This window comes from Sminthopsis crassicaudata, chromosome 1, assembly GCF_048593235.1.
Source record: "Sminthopsis crassicaudata isolate SCR6 chromosome 1, ASM4859323v1, whole genome shotgun sequence".
Taxonomy (NCBI): Eukaryota; Metazoa; Chordata; class Mammalia; order Dasyuromorphia; family Dasyuridae; genus Sminthopsis; species Sminthopsis crassicaudata.
The window spans coordinates 20,711,254-20,731,683 of NC_133617.1; the positions used below are offsets into that span (position 1 = coordinate 20,711,254).

The 20,430-nt window shown below is 45.4% G+C and overlaps 2 protein-coding genes across 3 annotated transcripts in view; one reads left to right on the forward strand and one right to left on the reverse strand.

Annotated features, from left to right (window-relative positions):
* POP5 (POP5 homolog, ribonuclease P/MRP subunit) lies at positions 1–6,734 on the forward strand. 2 transcript variants are annotated; one of them, XR_012487105.1, is made up of 6 exons: positions 1–59; positions 158–300; positions 3,102–3,251; positions 3,373–3,456; positions 3,572–3,784; positions 6,593–6,734. XR_012487105.1 is itself a non-coding variant. In XM_074296120.1 (5 exons), the coding sequence occupies exons 1-5, from the start codon at positions 40–42 to the stop codon at positions 3,679–3,681; spliced, it is 507 nt and encodes a 168-aa protein (XP_074152221.1). In that variant the 5' UTR covers positions 1–39; the 3' UTR covers positions 3,682–4,344. The 2 variants fall into 2 exon arrangements, 1 of the variants encoding a protein (XP_074152221.1); XM_074296120.1 differs by lacking the exon at positions 6,593–6,734 and having other exon boundaries at positions 3,572–4,344.
* RNF10 (ring finger protein 10) overlaps positions 4,858–20,430 on the reverse strand; it is a 26,822-nt gene continuing 11,249 nt past the window's right edge. Inside the window, exons 2-17 of the mRNA XM_074296108.1 lie at positions 18,897–19,093; positions 17,680–17,879; positions 16,992–17,082; positions 15,849–16,033; positions 15,630–15,766; positions 14,977–15,137; positions 12,389–12,517; positions 11,806–12,076; positions 11,491–11,624; positions 11,123–11,240; positions 10,840–10,941; positions 10,100–10,246; positions 9,017–9,117; positions 6,904–6,961; positions 6,645–6,803; positions 4,858–6,054 (exon numbers count right to left, since the gene is read on the reverse strand). Of these exons, the coding sequence (XP_074152209.1) occupies positions 5,978–6,054; positions 6,645–6,803; positions 6,904–6,961; positions 9,017–9,117; positions 10,100–10,246; positions 10,840–10,941; positions 11,123–11,240; positions 11,491–11,624; positions 11,806–12,076; positions 12,389–12,517; positions 14,977–15,137; positions 15,630–15,766; positions 15,849–16,033; positions 16,992–17,082; positions 17,680–17,879; positions 18,897–19,093 (2,267 nt within the window). The 3' untranslated portion in view covers positions 4,858–5,977. The remainder of the gene's footprint in view (positions 6,055–6,644; positions 6,804–6,903; positions 6,962–9,016; positions 9,118–10,099; positions 10,247–10,839; positions 10,942–11,122; positions 11,241–11,490; positions 11,625–11,805; positions 12,077–12,388; positions 12,518–14,976; positions 15,138–15,629; positions 15,767–15,848; positions 16,034–16,991; positions 17,083–17,679; positions 17,880–18,896; positions 19,094–20,430) is intronic.

Below are 20,430 nucleotides of genomic sequence, written 5' to 3' on the forward strand. Positions count from 1 at the left end.
CCCCGGATATCCGGTCCGGACCCGGGCGTTGCTGTGGAGATGGTGCGCTTCAAACACCGGTAAGGCGGTCTCCTAACCCCAGGCCCAGACCCAGACCCCCGGTCTCCAGCTCGGTCTCCAGCTCGCTCACCCGCTGCTCCCTGTCGTCCTGCTGCAGGTACCTGCTGTGCGAGTTGGTGTCGGAGGATCCCCGCTGCCGCGCCTGCCTGGAGGAGCGGGTCCTGTTCGGCCTCGTGCGGGACGCCATCGCCCGGGCGCACGGAGCCTTCGGAGCGGCCGCCTGCGCCTTGGCCTTCACAGGTGAGCCCGGGGCCGGGCGGGCCGGGGCGGCAGAGCCGGACTAGGGGCCCGAATGGCCGCCCGGCCCCTGGGGAGGGGTGTCCTCAGGTTGCCCGCCCTCCGCACCTCCTCCACTCTTCGCCTTCCCCCTGCCCTGTTCTTGGTGTCCCAGCTTGATGTGCTGGAAGCACCCGAGTGCTTGTCCCGCCCCGAGGACCTGAGATCTCGGCCCCTCCGCCGCGTCACTTTACGAGGTTTACCCCGCTGACCCCGGCAGCCCGGGCCAGTCTCCCTGCTCTCGTTAGCTTGGGTTTAAATCCGCTGCTGCGGCGGGACAGCGCGGGCGTTTGTGGAGGTTGACGCGGCCATTCAGAGAGTCATCTCGCCCCGGGAGGCAGGGACAGAGAAACTGAAGGGGGTGTGCCTTTTTCACGACCCTACCCGCCTGGAACTCCCCACCAGGCACAGCCAGCTGTGGCAGGGGCGGGATGGCGTGCCCTGAAGTCCGGAACACGCCCCTTTGTGAGTTTCACATGTGACCTCTGACTCTAACCCTGGAACCCCAGGCAAGTCACGGAACCCTTCGGGCCTCAGTTTCTCTGTCTATAAAATGAGCTGGAGAAGGAAATGGCAACTCCTGCTGAATCCGGGCCAAACCCCCTCCCCCATGGGGCCATAGTTAATCACAACGACCCACCGGATTGCCCATTACTAGGGCTGGCTTCCTTGTCCGGCCTTTCCCTCTCCTTTGTCAGGCTGACTCGGCCTCCCGCTCTGAATCTGAGATGCGGCCAGAGTGTGATCCTGCGCTGTTTGAGCCCCTGTGGTCCCCCCTCCCTAACCCCCCAAAGCGTTATAATCTCTGAGCCCACACGCCAGCACAGCGGGTGCCTGGGCTTTCTTTGCTCGGGCTCCAGCTCCCTTCCTCCCCAGCATCATGCCCCATTTTTTCCCTTGCCCTGCTCCTCTACCTCTTCCATTCCCGTTCCCACCTGCTGCTTCCTGGTCCGATCAGTTCCTTCTCCGTGTTTGCTCCTGCAGCCACTTCTTACATCCCCCAGCCCTAAATCAGGATTTTCAAAAAATCAGATCCAGCTACTTTTCCGTCTCCCTCCTCTTCACTGTCACTTGGAAGAATTCTTTCTTTCTCTCTCTCTCTCTCTCTCTCTCTGTCTCTCTCTCTCTCTCTCTCTCTCTCTCTCTCTCTCTCTCTCTCTCTCTCTCTCTCTCTCTCTCTCTCTCTCTCTCTCTCCTGTCTGTCTGTCTGTCTGTCTCTCCTCTGTCTCTGTCTCTCTCTGTATATATATAAAATAAAATTTTTTTTGGTCTGATTCCACAAGGCAGAAATGGGAACAGAGGCTGGGATTTGCTAAGAGAGGATTGATGGGGGTCAAGATCCCTGAATTAGCCAGAAGGATAGGGAAGGGCCACTTGTCACCCAGGCTGTACGTACAGGTTATTGTCCGAAACGTTGTAGAGGGATCCTGGCTCAAAACTGGATTGAATTAGATTTTTTTTGGGGGGGGGGGTTTCCAACCCCACCTGAGCCTCCTTCCAAGTTAGTTTACAAAGAGTAGCTATTCCCGTCCTGTGCCCCTTGAACCGCTCATTGCTCTCTCTGAAGACCAGCATTTCTAATGACTACAGTGGTTCTCTTTCAGCTCAGCACACGTAATAAGCGGGAAGGTGGGGTGGGGTGGCTGCACCATGAAGGCTGACTTTGCAGCTTGTTAGATACCCCACCTTTCCGCTGCATCAGCAGTAAGGGCCTCCTGATTCTGCCCCCTTTCAGACCCACACGTAGGGAGACTTGAAGTCACCCCCACGCCTCCCCATGAATGGCCCACTAGTACTTCTCAGACAGTGGGTCCAGAAGAGAAATCATCTTGTCACCCCAAGCCTTCTGTTTCCTTAGATCCCTTGCTTACTTGGCCTGGGGGTTACCATCTCATTTGCCCAGGCTCCCATCCCACCCCTCCAGCCTTTCATACATAAACTTAAAACCCCCATCTGCCTCTGTCACTCCCTTTCTCAACAATTTTAAGTAGCCTCCTCTCAAGCATGACTTGGATGAGGATGGGAATGGCATACTAACCAGTTGTGCAGATGCCCCAAAGTAGAAGAGCCAAGATAGAGGGCCACAGGATCCAAAAGGACTGTGATAGGCTGAATCTGAGATGGACTCCGCCCAGCCCCAAGTGTCAAATTTGTCTGTTTGGCCGCAAAAAACAGGCAACAAATCCAAGGTGGGGGAAGCATGCAGGATTAGACAGCAGGTCATGTTTAAAAAAAAAACAAAAGATCTAGGAGTTTTAGTGAACTGCAAACCAACAATCTCAGACTGCTTTAAGAGGTAGGGGGCCATCCTGCTGCATGACCCTTGTCGGGCCCTCTCTATTCAGTTCAGGGTGAAAGTCTAAGGATGTTGATAAGCCAGAGGGTGTCCAAATGAATGGCTAGACCCAGAAAAAGGTCTGTTGAAGGAGGTGGGCCTCTGTAACCTGGAGAAAACTTGGGGATCTGAGAATTGTCTTCTAATATTTTGGGATTAGACAAACTGGTTCTGTTTGGCCTCCAGAGGAGGCTGACACCTCAGCGCACTGTTTGGATTGGACTTCCAGCACATGGCCTTCACAGTTGTCACCAAGAACTGCTATGGCTTTAAAAAAAAAAAATAGCCTCAAAAACCATGTTGGGGGTGGCAGCAAGGGAGGATCCCAGCAGCCTCTCTGTCAGTGGGTTGATGCTGCATGGGCAGGTCAGGGGCCTACTTCCCAGAGGCCTCTGCCCACAGCCATTCTGAGACAGCATCTCTCTCCTAGTGAAGTACCTCAACGCCTACACCGGGGTGGTGCTGCTCCGGTGTCGGAAAGACTTCTACCAGCTCCTGTGGTCAGCCCTGCCCTTCATCACTCATTTAGAGAACAAGGGACAGCGCTTCCCCTGCTTCTTCAACACTCTGCACGTAGGAGGTAAGTGAGATGGCGGAAGCTTGCCTTTGGGTCTGGCCAGCAGCCGCCAATCAAAGGTGCCCCCACAACAGGTATTCTTGCTTGGCTGGGGACCACCAAACGCTCTGCTTTGATTTGTCAGGGACCATCAGAACCTGTCAGAAGTTCCTGATTAAGTACAACAGGCGCCAGCTTCTGATCTTACTTCGGAACTGCCCTGATGGAGGTAAGCAGTTTTTGCACCGGTGATTATTGGACAGCCCCACCTGCTGGGTAGGGGGAAGAAGATCCTGACACTAGCACAGATCTTTCATGATCACTATGCTTTTGATTCTCTGCAGAGGAACGGGAGTCTATCAGAAAGTCGGTCATGAGCTGTTCATTAGAGGAACAGCAGGAAGATGAGCTCTCAGGAAGTGAAAGTGAAAAGGATGCCACAGAGATGGAGTGAATGGGAAACTAGATGATCCTGATGCCCTCAGAGAAACACAGCTAAGCTTCCCTTTGCCACTGCTACTCATTTCAACACAGTGGATTCAACCCAGTTACCTCAGGCAAGCCTTGTTCTGTGCCTCAGAAGAGATTTTAGAGTAAAATCCCTGGGATCAAGCACCGTAACCCTATGAAACGAACTATCTTAAGCCAAAAGTTGTTTATCCTTTTTCTGATCAAAGTAACCAAATGTTTTATTAGCTCAATTGTTTTCTTGGTTTCCATTTTATTTCTATTTTCTCCTTTCAGTTTCAGAATTCCTAGTTTGGTATTTAACTGGAGGGTCTTAGCATGTATTTTATTCATGTAGCTTTTTCCCCCTGAGAACTGCCTGGGCTGCATCACACAGGTTTTGGTATGTTGTCTCATTGTCATTTTCTTGGATGAAAGTATCAATTGTTTCTGTGATTTATTGACTCATTCTTTACAATTAGATGCCCTAATACATGGTCGATTTTTGTGTATGTGCCAAAAAGTATTCCTTTCTGTCCCTATTGAATTTTCTCCAGTGGTCTTACATTTAGATTACTTCCCTCATTTCTTTATTTTGCAATTAGATTTGTCTGATTCTGAGAGGGGTTGTTTACCCTTTTTCAATATAATTTTTGTTGCTGTGAACAAATACCCTCTCCATCCATCCCTTGAATTGATTCCCCAGTCTTCACAGAAGCCACTGGTAAAATGATGTAACACATTTGGCTCTTAGAAAATAGGGAAAGGATTACCTCCCCTGCTGGTAATAGACAAGTTATTCACAGTAACCCTTCCAGGTGGGATAATTCTTTCCTTATTTGGGGGGGTGAGTTAGGTGAAACCAAGATGATGTATTAAACTACTTGAAGGTAATCCAGGAAATGGAATGTTGCCTTCAAGTTCTATTTCCTTGGTTACACTTAACCCCACTTTGGCCCAAGCCAGCAGAGGCTTCGGCTGCCTGGGCCCAAGCCCATGGCTGTCCTCTTGGTGATTTGGGAAGGATGCGTCACTCCCTCCTCTGCTGTTCCCCAGCTTGATCTAGGAGGAGGGGAAGGGGGAACAAAAGGGGCTGCACACAAGCTTCTGGGCTATACTGGAGCTGTCCCAGGATAGGATTGGCCAATAGTCCTAGGTTTTAAAAAAGAAGGCTCACGCTTCCTCTTGTGCATATGATTTATTGCAACTGTTTGCCTTCGCCATTACGTTACACCTAGAGGTCACTTTATTCAACAACAACAAAAATCCACATCACTGAAACTCGGCTTCAAACCAAACCCCAAGCAGCGCACAAGGAGACTGCTGCAGAAATCGAGGGAGGCGGTGGACAGGGCATTGCTGCTTTCAACCCAGCTCAGTATCAAGTCCGTGTGACTCGCGCTGCCTCCTCCTGCATCCCAATAGCCAAATTCTTGGCCGTCCCTGCTTGTGTCGCTCAGACCTGTCCCATTAATACCTGCTACCCCAACTGTGAGGTAGGCATGTGGTCGCTTCTAACCAGACTTGTTAGTAACTTTTTCTTGCTGAGCCATGAGGGTGAGGGGAGAGTCTCTCCTCTCCCGGGCAAGTCCAAAATCCAACTACTATGTATGTACTTGGAGGCCTAAAGCTCTCTGAAGTTGGCACTACAGGCTCTCTGCTGGTCAGAAGAAAAACAATTGCAATTTGAGCTGGATGTCCTAAATCCAATCTACTCCCACACCCTTCTGTTCTTTAAAAAAGAAAAAGAAAATCCGGAACAGGTAGAAGAGACTTAACTTGTTTAAAAAAAAAAAAAATAGAAAAAAAAAAAAAGAAAAGAAAAAAGAAAAAGATGTGAACTGTGATTAGTGTGTCCTCTAGAACCCTGTGAGATACGCAACAGGAAAGGGGGTATCAGATTAGTACAGCTGTACCTTCGAGCCCACGTTGCAGCAAGTGCCCCGACGGCTCTCGAGCTGCCCAGGGAGGGCTTGGCTCCCCCCCAGGTGCCAGAAGCTAGAGTAGAATGGTTAAGACCACCTGCACATGGGCCAATACAAGATGGAATTGGCACGAACTAGAAACCTTGACTGAAGGTTTGTCATGTGAGTGTCAATACTTTATTCTGGTGTAAATATTGGAAGCTGGAAAATACACTGTATTTAAATTAGTTCCTTTGGTTTCCCCCTTGATCTGTGGAAACCCCCCCTCCCCCCAACAGAGCTAATCTGTGCAAACTCAAGTCCTTAAAAACTATAGCAGCAAAACAAAGCAAAGGAAAAAGAAAACACAAGATGGAGAGGACTTGGGGGCCAGAAGCATCACTTGGTGTGGACCACCGAGGTGCTGAACAGCAGCTTCTTCTTCTGTTTCTTCCTTTTCTTTCCTCCCTTCTCTTCTGTTAAAGGAAGTACAGAGACAGGACTCAGCTATGACTCAGAGCTCAAATAACCAGAGCCAGGGTGGCTGCAGTCCCCAAGTGTTAATCAAATGTATAAAGATCAGAGGTGTGGGGGCAGAGCCCAGTACATTTCCTAGGAAAACTTATACTCAGAAATGACCCAAGTTAGAATATGAGGGCACCTGGGGCAGCTAGGTGGTGCAGTGGATAGAGCACCAGCCTTGAATTCAGGAGGACCAGAGTTCAAATCTGGCCTCAGACACTTAACACTTCCTAGCTGTGTGACCCTGGGCAAGTCACTTAACCCCAGCCTAAAAAAAAAAAAAAAAAAAAAAAGATGAGGGCACCTTGAGAACAAGCAAAGAAGCAGACAAGAGGAATGGAGCAGAGGATGAGAAGGGGAGAAACTAAGAAAGGGGTCTTCAAGTCAGCAGAAAGATGAACCATAAGCCCCGGAGAGAGGAATTTTTAGTTTGTGGTCCCTTATGACAATTCACTCCACTAAAAAATGGGGCCACCACCTCCTCTTTAACAGATTACTCTCCCTGCTGTCGAATGAGGATTTCAAGACGCTTCTCGTCCCTTACCAGAGAGGAGGTCTGAGGAGGCCGGGGTGTCCAATTTCAGGAAGGCTGCTTCAATCGCTTGGCTGAATGAATTCTGGAAGCTGGGCACAGGTACACGGTCTGAGTTGTCACTTTCCCCATCACTGTCCACTGGGGCAGGAGGAGCTAGGGTGTTCTCATCTAGAAAAGGCCAGTGTACTGTCAGGGTAAGAATCCCGAATCACTCCCCTTACAGCCGAGGTTCTAAACCACTGTCCACTTATTAAATAGCTCCTCTCACCTTTCTTGGAGGCAGTTTTGGACCACATATCTGCCTTTGCTTTTCCAACTCTCAGCATCTGCCAAAGAAAAGATGATGTTAGCCTGGAAGGGGAACAAAGCTTACTTAAGCCTAGCATGTTCCACTTTCTGATCTGGCCCCATACTAGACCCTGGACTAGGAAAGGAAAATATGAGCCTAAAGCAGATCAATACTTGACAGAACAATCCTAGCTAAAGCCAACCTAGTAACCAGATGGGTTATAAAGAATACAAGGCCCTCAAAATGGGTCTTAAGAGGTTTATAATGAATGTAGATAAGTAGTTCTTTCTATGTCTCTTAAATTGGTTCATTGGTTCCTGACACAACTTCTACCAAAGGCGCACCCTTAAATAGCTCCCTCTTCCTATTCCTCAATAGCTTTCCCACTTTCTAACAATTCAAAAACGACAAGAATAAGCCATTTCTGTATTGCAGTTCCAATTAAAGCAATAAGGTGGTAAAGTGGACAGACCATTGGACCCGAAAAATCAGGAAAAGTTCAAACCACATCTCAGACATCTGCTGGCTATAGGATCTTGGGCAAGGCACACCTAACCTGTCAGCCTCAGTTTCTTCATATGTAAAATGGAAATCACACCTGTCTCTCCAGGTTGTTTTGAGGATCAAATGAGACTAATAACTGCCAAGTGCTTGGCACAGTGCCTAGTGCCCCTTCAGGTATACACTGCCCTATGGTATGGTATTCTCTTCAGCCTATCCCAACTTTTCACTCCTTTTAATAGCCATTGGCTCTCTTGAGATTCAGCCTTTAAATTTCTCTCAAGAGCATTCAACATAACTCTAAGCCCCCATTTCCCAAGAATATCATACCCACATGCTTGGAAGTTATTCCCAATACCAGAAAAGTAAATATTTTTTTTCTTGTAAGAATCACTGGATGCTTAGTGAAAGGAACAAAGAATAATTCTCAGGTCAGATTGTCCACACAGAAGTTTTTCCCCATTTAATGGAAATTTTTGTCCAAGGACATACCACCTGGATTTTTAATATGCTGTCCTTAAGAGACCTCTAAGCTAATCTGATTTCAAAAGGAGTTATCGAAGTCAAGACAAGTGCCAAACTCCTAGATGCTTATCTGCCAGCTTTGCTATTTAGGAGGAATTAAACATCACAAACCCCCCCCCCATTTTATCACATTCTCATGTTCAACTTAATACCAGCTTAAACCTTCTTTTGTGAAGGCCAATACCAGCTTCTCCAAGGAATCTCAAACCAGTTCACCTCCACCAAGACTACTAAATAATAAAACAACTCAGTCTAAACTAGTGGCCGGGAAGAAATGAATTGTTGTTCAAGAAATTTCAGCTCCAGGGGGGCAGCTAGGTGGCACAGTGGATAGAGCACCAGCCTTGAATTCAGGAGGACCCGAGTTCAAATCTGGTCTCAGACACTTAACACTTCCTAGCTGTGTGACCCTGGGCAAGTCACTTAACCCCAGCCAAAAAAAAAAAAAAAAAAAAAAAAAGAAATTTCAGCTCCAAAACATTCTTCACTAGCTCTCTGAACATAAAGATAATCCTGTAAATTGACTTGGCTAGAGTCACACTGGCTCTACTATTTCTGAATAATTTGTCAGCTAAAATAAGGTTTGGTTGCCAAGGCTTTTACCTGAAACATCTTAATTTTTCTCTTCCCCCCCCCCCCCCGCCCCCTCAAAGAGAAGAAATGGGACTATTTAAAGCCAATGTCATCTGGACTGAAAAGTCCTAAAAATGAAAAGGTGGGAAGGGAGCCCAAATGTCCATTTTACACCCACAATTCACTAACCTTCCAAGCTCATCCGTACACAGGCACTGCTGGCTCTTCACCACAAACTAGAACCAACTCACACTATTCCCCTCCAGTAATGGTCGTCAGAAGTGCTATTACATCAACTAACTCAGACACTTGAATAACCATTTTCAAAGAGAAATGGAGAGGAGAAGATCTAGAAATCATCTGTCTCAGAGCCAGCTGTCTGAGACACTTGTACAAAATGAGGCACAGCAGATGGTCTCATGACCTTAAGTCAAGGCCAAAGTGAACAGCAGTGCCAAACACTCTTCTGCTTCTCCATCAGCAAAAGGTTTACCTGAGCAAAGGAAGGAAAAGGAGATTCTTCTTCCAGGCTCCCGACGCAGAATGAGGGATTGCCCTGACCATCAGCGGGTGACAAAGAAGCCAACATAGAGTCTGCAAAGGAAGAACCAGAGACCTAATCACAACAGTAACTCAAGGAGAGCTATTGTTTTCCTCAGAAAAGGAAGAAAATTAGGAACATGAGCTAAACAATCCAGATATTTTCTATCAACCAAATTAATGAAATATTAATCTACTTTGCCTTTTCACCTTTGCCTTTACATTCTGTGCAAAATTCCCTTCTTTCCCACCTGAAATGCGACCTGGTTCCCAAGTTCCAAAAAGTCCTGCCTAGGCACTCATCTAGAGAAGACTAAAATCCCCACTTGGCATATCTGAAAATGGGCAGGTTGATTGTTTGCCCAGAGTCAAAACTTAAAAAAGCATAGATGGAAACAGAACTGGTCAGGTCAAGCCGCCTCTTAGCTCCCAGATGTAGGGCCCTGAATCCACCATGGAGCTATCTGTACCACCCACTCCTGAACCAAACACCACTTGAAGATCTCCAACAAAAAGGAACCGATTATCTCCTAATATAACTCATTGTTTGTAACCATTTTAGTGGTAAAGTGTTTCCATCAACCTCAAATGCCTCCCTGTGATGTCTATTTGTAATTAAGGATACAATGGTGAGAACCAACTCCTTCAATGGTGTTCATTCCTTCATTCCCAGATAGAACTGTCCAATACTGACATTATGGATCCACTCACTGCTAGAGCGAGTCCCTTTGGCCAACTTTTATTTGTTTTGTTTTTGGCTAAGGCAATTGGGGTTAAGTGACTTGCCCAGGGTCACTCAGCTAGGAAGTGTTAAGTGTCTGAGGCCATATTTGAACTCAGGTCCTCCTGACTTTACAGCTGGTGCTCTATCCACTGCACCACCTAGCTGCCCCTCCTTTGGCCAACTTTAAAGGCAAGCCACTTAACCTTCAGAAAATTCTGTAAGAGAGGTTAATGACTTCAGCATTTTAAGATTTAGTACTGGGGCTTTTGTAACTTATGACCAACTGGGGGGACCATGATTTGACATACGCACCTGGATGGGACCCTGGGCTTCTGCTAAGAGGAGACTGTGGGAAGGAACCAAGGCCCTCGGAGCCAAGAACCAAAGCAGGATCGGGGGAGCAGGCGTTAAAGGCGGGAAACTGCTGCAGATTCTCTAGAGCAATGTGGACTTCAGGATCTACAAAGGAAGAGCAGGACAGCTCAGTCTCAGCCAGGAGCTGGTACCAAGATTGCAGCATCACAGCCACCTCAGCCAAAACCAGGCCCAAAAGAAACAGCCGAGGATGTTGGCTCCCCGTCCCAGCCCAGCCACCACCTCTTTTTTCTGTCTAGAATCTGTCTGGCATCAAAAATCATTTTTGCTGATTTTTCTAGTAGTTCTAATACCTGGAGCCCAGGACAAAATCAGCAGTACTGAAAGGGCCTACTGCTCCCTCCAGCCCTTCCCACAACTAGCCTCAGAGAGGGCAGAGATGACACCAGGATCATCTCAGAGAAGCTGGTTTGAACCACAGGCAATTTCACTCTCTCTGGTCTTGAATTCCTCATTTATAAAAATGAAAGTGTTGGGCTTGATCCTCTCTAGGACCCGGCCTAATTCATCTGGTCTGGAGATGTACAGACCAGAAGATCTTAGATGGAGACCTAAGGAGCCAAGGAGGCCACATGCCTTCTCTGAGGATCCAACTCAGTGATGCACATAGAGCTTCTGCAGCACCCGCTAGGCTAAGAGCCAGTGGGCACTGCCCCTCCAGCTGCCTCTTAACTTACATTTGCCCTGCCTCTTGTTTTCTTCTATCTCAATCCGGCGCTCCCTCCGCCTCTCCTCCCGAGCCTTTTTCTGCCGTAGCCGTCGCCTCTTCTCAATGTCATCTGTGGGTGAGTCAGGAATGACGTGAGCAAAGTGCCAGTGGACTGGGGCCTTTCCCCACCCCCAAACAGCCAGGCTCTCAGAGGGGTCACAGGCATGCCTCCCTCAGGCAGAAGCAGCTGCTACTCACTGCTTTTCTGACCATAAAAGAAAGTGGAACACACCAGGGAGAAAGAGATTCACCTGAAAACATTTCCAGAGTTTCCTTGGAAACGACAGGTGGCTGCAGAGCCAGTTCACAGATGCTGAATTCACAGGTGAGAGGCAGATGGCAGAGATAGCGATGCCGCTGTCGCACATCCTACAGTGCAGAGGGGAGCAAAGTTCAACAAAGACCTAAGCACTTCCCTGAGGAGAGCAGGGAGACCGTGCGTGGCATCCCTAAGGACCTGGGCCCAAAGCCTTAGCATGAAAAAGGTCTAGACAAGCGGCACCCCGTGCTGCCTGATGCTTGAGACACCAAAAGGGCCCAGCAATGACTGAAGATCTGTCACCACCAGTCTTAAGGATTCAAGAAGTGGGAACAGTGCACTCTTAACACGGGGGCTCACCTCTGAGATAGAGTAGCCAGCAATCTCTACCACTGTGGCGGTGATTTTCTCTGGGCTCTGCTCCAGGCTCCCATACTCCCGCACGAGGCAGCGCACATTCACGGGATGCAGAAACATGTACTGTCCATCTTCCGCTGTGGGTAATAGTCACCATCACCCTTCATCAGCCTTCCTCCCTCTCAAGTCTCAAAGCTCTCCCAATGGTGCAAACAGGAAGAAACCCCCTTTGACGATCTGATTTTCCTTTAGATTAAGTTATAAAAAGGTTCAAAGCATGCTCAGGGATGCCCAGCCCTCCTCCTAAGTGCCACTAACCTTGATAGAAGTAGTAGCAAGGAGAGTTGCCCAAGGATTTGGTACCGAGTGTGGCCTTGGGCTTCTGCTGGCTGGTTTTGCTGCAAGTGGTCCCTTCTACATCATTTCCATCCAAGATCTCCGACTCATATACCTCTGTTACTACCCTCGGCTCCAGCTCAGTCACTGGCTCCTCTTCTTCTACCAGGTGGGGAGGGGGAAGAGGAGAAGGTCCTCTAGGGCAAGGGTCCACAATTTCTTCATCAAAAGCAGACAGATACTCCAGTATACACTGTTGAAACAAAAGCTAATCAAAAGCAAATCCACTTCCTGCTAAGAATACATGTCAGCACCATCCCATGGAAAAGGCGCAGGCCATCTGGAGTCTAGCACTGTCTTCTTCCTGGTGATTCACTCAGCTGGCCTCTAAGACGGTTCTACTTCCAAGACTAAAAGTGGGGATGTGACTACCTTCTGGGTCAGAGATGTGAAAAATGGGGGAGTACACAGTAAGGGTTTAGGGAACCCTGGTCACAAAGAAAAGGTACTTGTCCCCAAGTCAGTGGCAAGAGAAGGGCTAATTAGCATCAAGGAACACACCCACCTGGGAGTCGGAGTTGGGCTCTTTGTCCAGGGGTGCTGCTATCAGGACCAGCTCCTCTACTGCAGTCACAACATCAGTCATCTGGCCACCTTTGGCTTCATCCGATCCTGATAGAGCTTCCTCTCGAGCCTAATGCCAGAGACAAACGTGAGTTCATCCCTTCTTGTTGAAAAAATAAAATTATTTTTGTAGGGAAAGGAACCATAATATCCTCTCCTAGGAAGAACACAAGGACAGCATGTACTCTAATCAAGCAGACTGTGAGACTTCCAGTTCAGGACCTCACACCACAGAGGAAACACAACCTCAAAGTCCTCTGGGAGCCAAAAATGTTCCTCCTTGGTTGGTGGGGCAGCCCAATTCACTTTTTCTTGGACTAAACAACCTTTGGAATCCTGCCAACTCAGATATGGCAGCACCTCTGCTCATAGATGTCTTTTATTGATTATTTTCATTCACTCAGAGCCACATTTTAAAACACCAAGGACACCCACCACTAGTGTTTTTAGCCCAAAAGGCTGAGGGCGGAATGCCTTGACAGCAACATGAAAAATAAGTCTTTGTGATGAAAATTAAAGATGTAGGCAGCAGTAAGAGATCGGCTCACAACCTTAATTTGAGAACCAGAACATCTAGCCAGTTTCATTTCAGCAATTCTTGATGTTCTAAGTGTCCAGCAGGGGTCACCACAGAAGAACTGATCAGCCTAAAAAGGGACAATTCCCTCCAGGCTCAAATTCTCCCTAAAGGTATCTGGGGAAAACTTTCAAGTGTAAATGTTCTACAGAAAAAATGTCAGCTGACCAGAATGCTCCAGGAATAAGGGCTCTTACAGCCTAATCAGGAATCAACAGAGCCAAAAAACCAAACCGTCTATGACAGTTGCACCAACATAAAAGTCCTTCTTTCAAGTCCATAAACTGAGTGTTTGGAGAAGATATATTTATTAGACAGGCTGCTGAGAACTGGCCATTTTGTCTGATACAAATGAAAATGTTTTAAGATTGCTTTTTGTAAAACAATTTTCTACAAACAGCCAGTATATATAAACAGAAAGGGACCATAAGAAGCATTCCTCTTCCATTACAGAGCAGCTTAAATTCATCCTGGGCCTAAATGCCTTCTGGGTGTTGGAATGCATCCTTCCAACACAACAAGCCAAGCCTGCTTCTTACTCACTTCCTTGTTTATATCTGTGGTCCCCTCTCTTCCCAGGCCCCTTGACCTGAGATCCAGTCATCCTTATCTCTTCTTTCTTTTAGGCAACAAGGCCTAACTATGCTCCCTCTGAAATGCCTCACCTGCCACACCTGTCCTGCCTTTTGTAATCCTCCCTCCCGCTACAAATCTGTTTCAGACCCTCATTTTCTCTTCAAAACTATTCCTAGGAACAAGAAAACCAATTAAGCAAGGGGGACAGTTATCTCTAACCTCTCCTGTATTTGTCCTTTACTCAAGTGTCTTACATTTCTTTAACACAACTGGTCTTAACTTATCCTTCCAACTTTATTTCCCAGTATGTCTCTCTCACATCTTAGTAACTCTGGTCAAACTGGACTTCCCTGGGGCCTGAACTCTTGCCCAGTCTTTCCAATCCATACCTCTTCTGCTGCACCTACCCTATGACTAACATGTTGATCCCTTTTGTTAATCCTACAAGATGCCTTTACATCTCCATCTCAGTTCACAAATATACCCACTCAGCAAGGCTTAGCTCAAAGGCTCCTCTAAGTTTGTATTAAGGAAAAACTAATGGAATAGAAACAAAGATGCCTTTCTGTGACTTACAAGTCTGTCTAGAAATCCTTTGACCTTGATTTCTCTCCTCCTAAAAAAGGATTATAAATTATATTATATAAAAAGTATATGTGAAATCTGTATACAGTTCTGGTTTCACGCACACCTTTCTTTGACTGTTTTTCTTTTTTCATGGCACTCTTCCAACTGCCAGACACATGGACCATTTTCTTCCTTCCTTTCTTTCTTTCTTTATTTTATTTTCTTTATTTATTTTTTTGCTACTACATTAAAACAGCTATCTTTTACATATCAGTTTATTCATGATTTTGCAATAAAAAATGAAAAAGGGATACAATTGGGTCAGGGCAGTTTTGTGACACTGCCATGTGGCTCACCAGAACATCTGCACCTGTCTGTGGTCCCACCAATAACACAGTGGAAGGCCTCAACTTTGCTTCTAATTACATCATCTACTACTCCAGAGTCAGCTCCATGATGGCACGGACCACATTTTATTCAACCCCCCTCCCTCTATGGAACTTGGCTATGCTTCAACAAAGCAGGCACTCAGTAAACACACCAATGAATAAGCTTCTTAGGGACTTCAGTGCAATAAATCCACCCAAACACAGAAATACTATAGAACTGAACATTCCTTTAAGGGTTCAAGATCATATTCTAATCGGGCCACAGCACAAATTAACTCAAGGGAAACAGAAGGCCTCCGAAATACAGCAACACCCCATATATACCATGGGGGGGGCGGGGGAAGATTTTCAACACTATACATCCTTCAATCCAGCTTCTCTCTGAATCCCATCTCTTATCCTTCTGCTTGGTTTCCTCACCTTGAGCTCCTGGAGGGCGGCTTCCACAAAGCACGCCTCAGGAGAATGTTTCTCCTCTGCCAGCTGCTGCTCCAGGGCTGCCTTCTCTTCCAAAATCACTCGCTGTAGCACCTGCTCCTTGGAGGCCAGCAGGAGTTTGGAGTATTGGCTGTGCTGGTCATCTGTCCAAGGGTAAAAAAATTCAGAATCCCAATTCGGTGAACCTAATAGTGCTAAAACTGTATAGCTAAGACAAACATCCATCATCAAAGTTGCTATATTCTTATACAAAATTTCATCAGGCTCAAAAGTTTCAATTCATTTTGCTGGTCTTATAATACCAGTAAGAAACATATGCAGCAACACAACCAGGATAATCAGATGGGGCTGTCTACCAGAGTGGTGTAAAGGATGACTATGGCTGCATATTGACTCAGAAAAATATTTTAACGTTACATATATTATTATATTGTATTTTTATTTATTTTGTTAAAACATTTCCCAATTACATTTGAATCTGGTTCTGGCCACACGTGGGAATTTGGGGACCGCTTTCGAACCTCAGGCTTGACATCTGGTTAACAAATTCAAAAGTAAAAGGCCTAGTCAGGAGGCTCTGGAGAAGTTGTGCCAGGGTACTATTAATTAAGCAGGTAACTAAGCAGGTAACTCACCTCCAAGGTGAATAGGCTGTTCTACATTCATCCATTTGGATTTGGGTAAAGCCACTAGCACACCCTTCTCCCTTCTCATGAGCTGCATTGTGATGGTATCGCCAACAATGTATTGGCGTGACTCTGTAGCAACAACACTGTAATGTGGGAAGAGAACTGTCAAGTGGAGATACCGCGCACCTGAAGCTCTATGGGCTGGTGAATTGCCTCTGAGCTCACCTCTTGAGATCCTTCTTGTGAACAGAGCTGTAACAGATGGGACATTTACTCCAGGTCTTCTCACTCAATGAAAGGTAGTGCAGAATGCACGCCCAGCAGAAAATATGCCCACAGCGTGTGATCTTGGCTGCAGTTGGCGGATAAAGGCATATTGGGCAGGACGGCACCTCATGACTACAGATGCGCTGCAGAGGCACAAGAACAAGAAGGGCTGATGTTAGGACTTGTCAGAGCAAACTCACCTGCCCCTACGTGGCCATCCCAGAGAAGCCTCAAAAAACTTTTGCATGCTGGTACCTTAGGCTGTAGATGAGAACTAATTCATAAATCACATTTGCAAACTAATCTTACATTTCAGGTCAGCTCTATGTAAGCTCCTGAGACAATCTGTCCCACTATATGACAAAGTTAAATTGTGTTCTATGTTCAGCAGAATTCTAGCTCACATCAGCAGAGAAGCAGTTTGAGTTTGCTTTTAAATGCACTGATTTTCATACCAACAAAAACCCATGCTCTTTCCAAAGTAGGGAGAGGAGGGAGGTGATTCCTTAGAGGTCTCCTTTCTCATTAAGAAGATCTAGAAGATAAATCAGGCCTAATGATATGATTCAGCAAGAGACTGTTTGAAAACTTCCCAGAACTTTTAGCATTCATAATGAATACAAAAACCAGCTATGACTCTATGACTTTTCATCTGCTGGCTCTGTCACCGGAGAGAAGGTTTGGGGTTATTTTTTTATTTTGTTCGCTTCCAAATATCTGCACAACAAGCCCAATATACAAACAGGCTGCTGCAAGTGAAATCACATCCCATGCAATGATCATATTCTGGGTCTAAAAGTCAACTCACCCTCTCTCCCAAGTTCAATTGGCTAACATTTTGACACTAACTTAAACCTATTAGCTGAGTTAGAGGCTACAACTGAGGCTGTTGTAACTACCCCAATTACCAGCACTGATTCAACAACCACATGTTGAATTCCTTACCCATGGAATGTGGGGTTAGAATTTCACAACTAAGATTCTGCAATGGAGGATATAAAAGTCTCAGCAGAAACTTGATCTGACAAGAGGAAGAGAGGAAAGGATCCCTTGAATTCTCTTACCCACCCACTATCAATAAGCTTAGCTGTTGCTACTGACCACTTGTTCCACAAAGTCCCAGTTGACCAACGTATCAGGGTCAGCAAAGTGCACTGTGTAGTCTTGGTCTTCGGACACCACAAATTGGCAGCTGGAAGAGTAATTGGGGGAGAAAAGAGCAGACCATCAATAGAACTAGCAAACAATCATGCTGGCCAACTTCAAGTCAAAAGCAGTCCCATATGCCAGCTCAGGTCCTATACAGAATTCCCCACTTTAGCATGTTACAAAAGGCCCAGTGAACATTAATAAGAAACCACTGAACTCAGTTTCCATCATATCAAAAGCCAGTCCAAGCCAGTCCAGCCCTCTCTAGAACTAAAAATAGCCCAGAATGCTTCTTTGTCAAAGGCTAAACAGCAAGTTTTGTCCCCAGTGGCTAGACTTGGGAAGCAGTGGAGTAAATCAAATTGCTACCTGGCCTAAAATCAAGCTTAGTATTATGGTAAGCTCACATACCTCTTTAGAACAATATGCACCTTTATCATAATTCTAGGAAGTGAGATTTGAATAAGAAGGCAATTTTATGCCACATATGACATCAAAGTACCTCCAAAACCACCAGCCTGGCCCTTTACTGTACCAATCCATGCTTTGCTCCCAAACCATTCTTTCTAGCTACCCAATAGAGAATGATTACAATGTCCTAGGAAAAATTGACATTTTTGCCCACTTCTCTTCTACTCACTTGGCCTGTAAGAAGAGCTCCTTGTTAAAAGGTTTTTGTCCCCATTTGTTCCTCTTCCCCCAGTTGCCATGTCCATTGCCTTCAAAGTGACCTGTCTGGCCACGGGGTTCAAAAGTGAAATTTAGTAAGTGGTTTAGATTTATCTTCTTAGGACCAGAGAATTGGGCAGGGCTGAACTCTGCCCGTTGAGCCTCTGCTACCTTAAGGGAAAAAAAAGGCACTATTTTAGATAGATTCTTATTTACTACAAATGCCAGTACATCATCTACTACTTTAACCATTTGAAAAAATAACACCATAGCTAACAGATTAAAACAAAGCATTTGCTCACTTTTAAAGAGAAGAGTTTAAAACAGACCAAGTAAAAGAGCCCCCAAAAGCTGGATAGGGAAATCTGTATCATGCCAAATGTTGTGACTAAGACAGTCTGCCCCCCTATCGGGCCTGAAGTTATATAAAACTAAAACAGCATGAACCTCTGTTGTGCAGATTAGGTACAAAAGGTTTTTTAAGCAAAAGCCTACAAGATGCCCACCTCCTCACCCTCAGTAACTAATTGCTGCCTGGGCCAGTCTCAGCTGATACTGTCTGTTGGACGTATATTTCCTAGAGACCAACCTGCTGTGGCTCACTCCCACAAGCTTATGAATTCTGCCAGAAAATACTCAAGACACATTTCTACTAATTTTTAATTGAAAATGACAGAATTCGAACTTGTGGCCTAGGAAAAAAATCTTATCAGCATCAAATTAAAAACCAACTTAACAGATGATTGTGTACAAATACATAATCATCTGAAAAAGAAGTCCTATGTGTCATACACAGGCCCAGCCTGCAGTTTTATCATTCTCCCAGTAATCATGAAAGACATGGTCATTCTGCCAAAGTGCCACTTAGAGCCAGCCAGAACATAAATGTCATTCTACAACCAAGGAACTCTAAAGAGGGCATCATCCCTCCTACTTGCAGAGTATCTACACAAAGCTAAAGTTACCCAAAACACCTCAAAACCCAGCAATTATGACATGATTTGCAGTCATCCTGAAAACACGTTCCTGCCTCCAAAGGCATGTCCACAACTTTCTGAGGAAGGAGCAAAAGTTTCAAGAACTGCAGGGCTTGTAACAAGCACTCAAGTTGATAGTGATCTTCACAAAGTAGACAACTGGCAGGCTGCCAATACTTCCTGCAGTCCAGAACCTTCACAGAAGTCTTACCTCATCTCGTCTTCCACCATTAGAAGAAGAGCTAAAGAGTTTGCTGCTGCCGCCGCCCCTTTGAGGAGGCATCTTATTAAAAGTTTTGCTTTTCTGTGCGTTGGAGCGACGGGACTGGTTGTTAAAGTTTTCATTTTTAGGATAGGAAGTTTCACGTTTACGGTTATAACGTTTGGATCCACTCGCATTCTTTCCATCTAAAAAAGCAAGAGAAGACATTTCATTGAAAATCCAGACTTCTGAATTGCCAACCCCCCCCCATCCCAATGGCTGGATATGGACTAAACCATTAGGTTTCATTACTAGATTAGAAAAGCAAAGGCAAAACTAGATGCATTAATCATAAATCTGTTGTTTCTACTGGTTTCTTTGGAAATTAGGGTGAATATAACTATATGGTGCTGTAACTTTCCCATCATCCTATTTTCAATTTCACCACTATGGACCCTCAGTGCTTTTGATGATTTTCTTAGCAAACAGTTTCAAGGGCTGATAATTATCATAATTCTATTCCCTGTACAGAATTTATAGTCATTGCTTTTGGAAACACTTGGAAACAAAAAGTACAAGACCTAGTGAAAGTAAACTACTACTAAGCTGTAAGAATGAAAAACATGAGAAACTAAACAAAGAAAAAAACAGGGCAACTAGGTGGGCACAGTGGATAAAGCAGCAGCTCTAAAGTCAGGAAGACGAGTTCAAATTTGTTCTCAGATACTTAACACTTCCTGGCTGTGGGACCCAAAGCCAAGTCACTTAACTCCTATTGCCTTGGGGAGGGGAAACTGACCCCACCCAGGAAGATTTATATTAACTAGTGCCAAATTAAGAGTAGATATAAAACAAAAAGTCAAATACAATAAAATCTAATCACTAATCACTGCCAAATCAAAATCATAGACATAATTAACAATGTCTCCAAATTATTCAAGTTAAAGCATTCAAACAAATATACATACATATACACATACATAAGGGAAGTTGAAAGTTAAATTCAGTCAAGGGAAAAGGATAGTACATATTTTAGCTAGAAAATTTCAATGCTGAGCTAACATACTTTCTTTAAATCATTAAGTATAACTCCAGCCTAGGCTTTTCACACACATCTATAAAATAGGCATACAGCCAAGGCAACCTGCTTATTAAAGTTTCCTAGTTAAGACCCTAAAAATCATTACAGGATATTATTACTAGAGTTAAGGGTGAAAGAGTGAACAAAATTTTAGGAAACAATATACATCTATGATTTTTCAAATGTCTATTATACATGTAGAGTTCCAAGCTTTTTTCTCTTTCCTTCCCTCTCTCCTAGACAGCAAGCAACCCACTATTGGTAAAAACATATTTCCTTATCCTGTGAAGTAAAATCAGATCAAAAGGGGGGGGGGGGGGGAATCATGAGAAAGAGAAAAAAAACCAAATAATACTGCCACCAAAAAAAAGATGACAAAACTTTACATGGGCTCCACAGTTCTCTCTGTGGATGGCTTTTCCCCTCCATCTATTGGAACTGCCTTGAATCACCTCCTTGTTG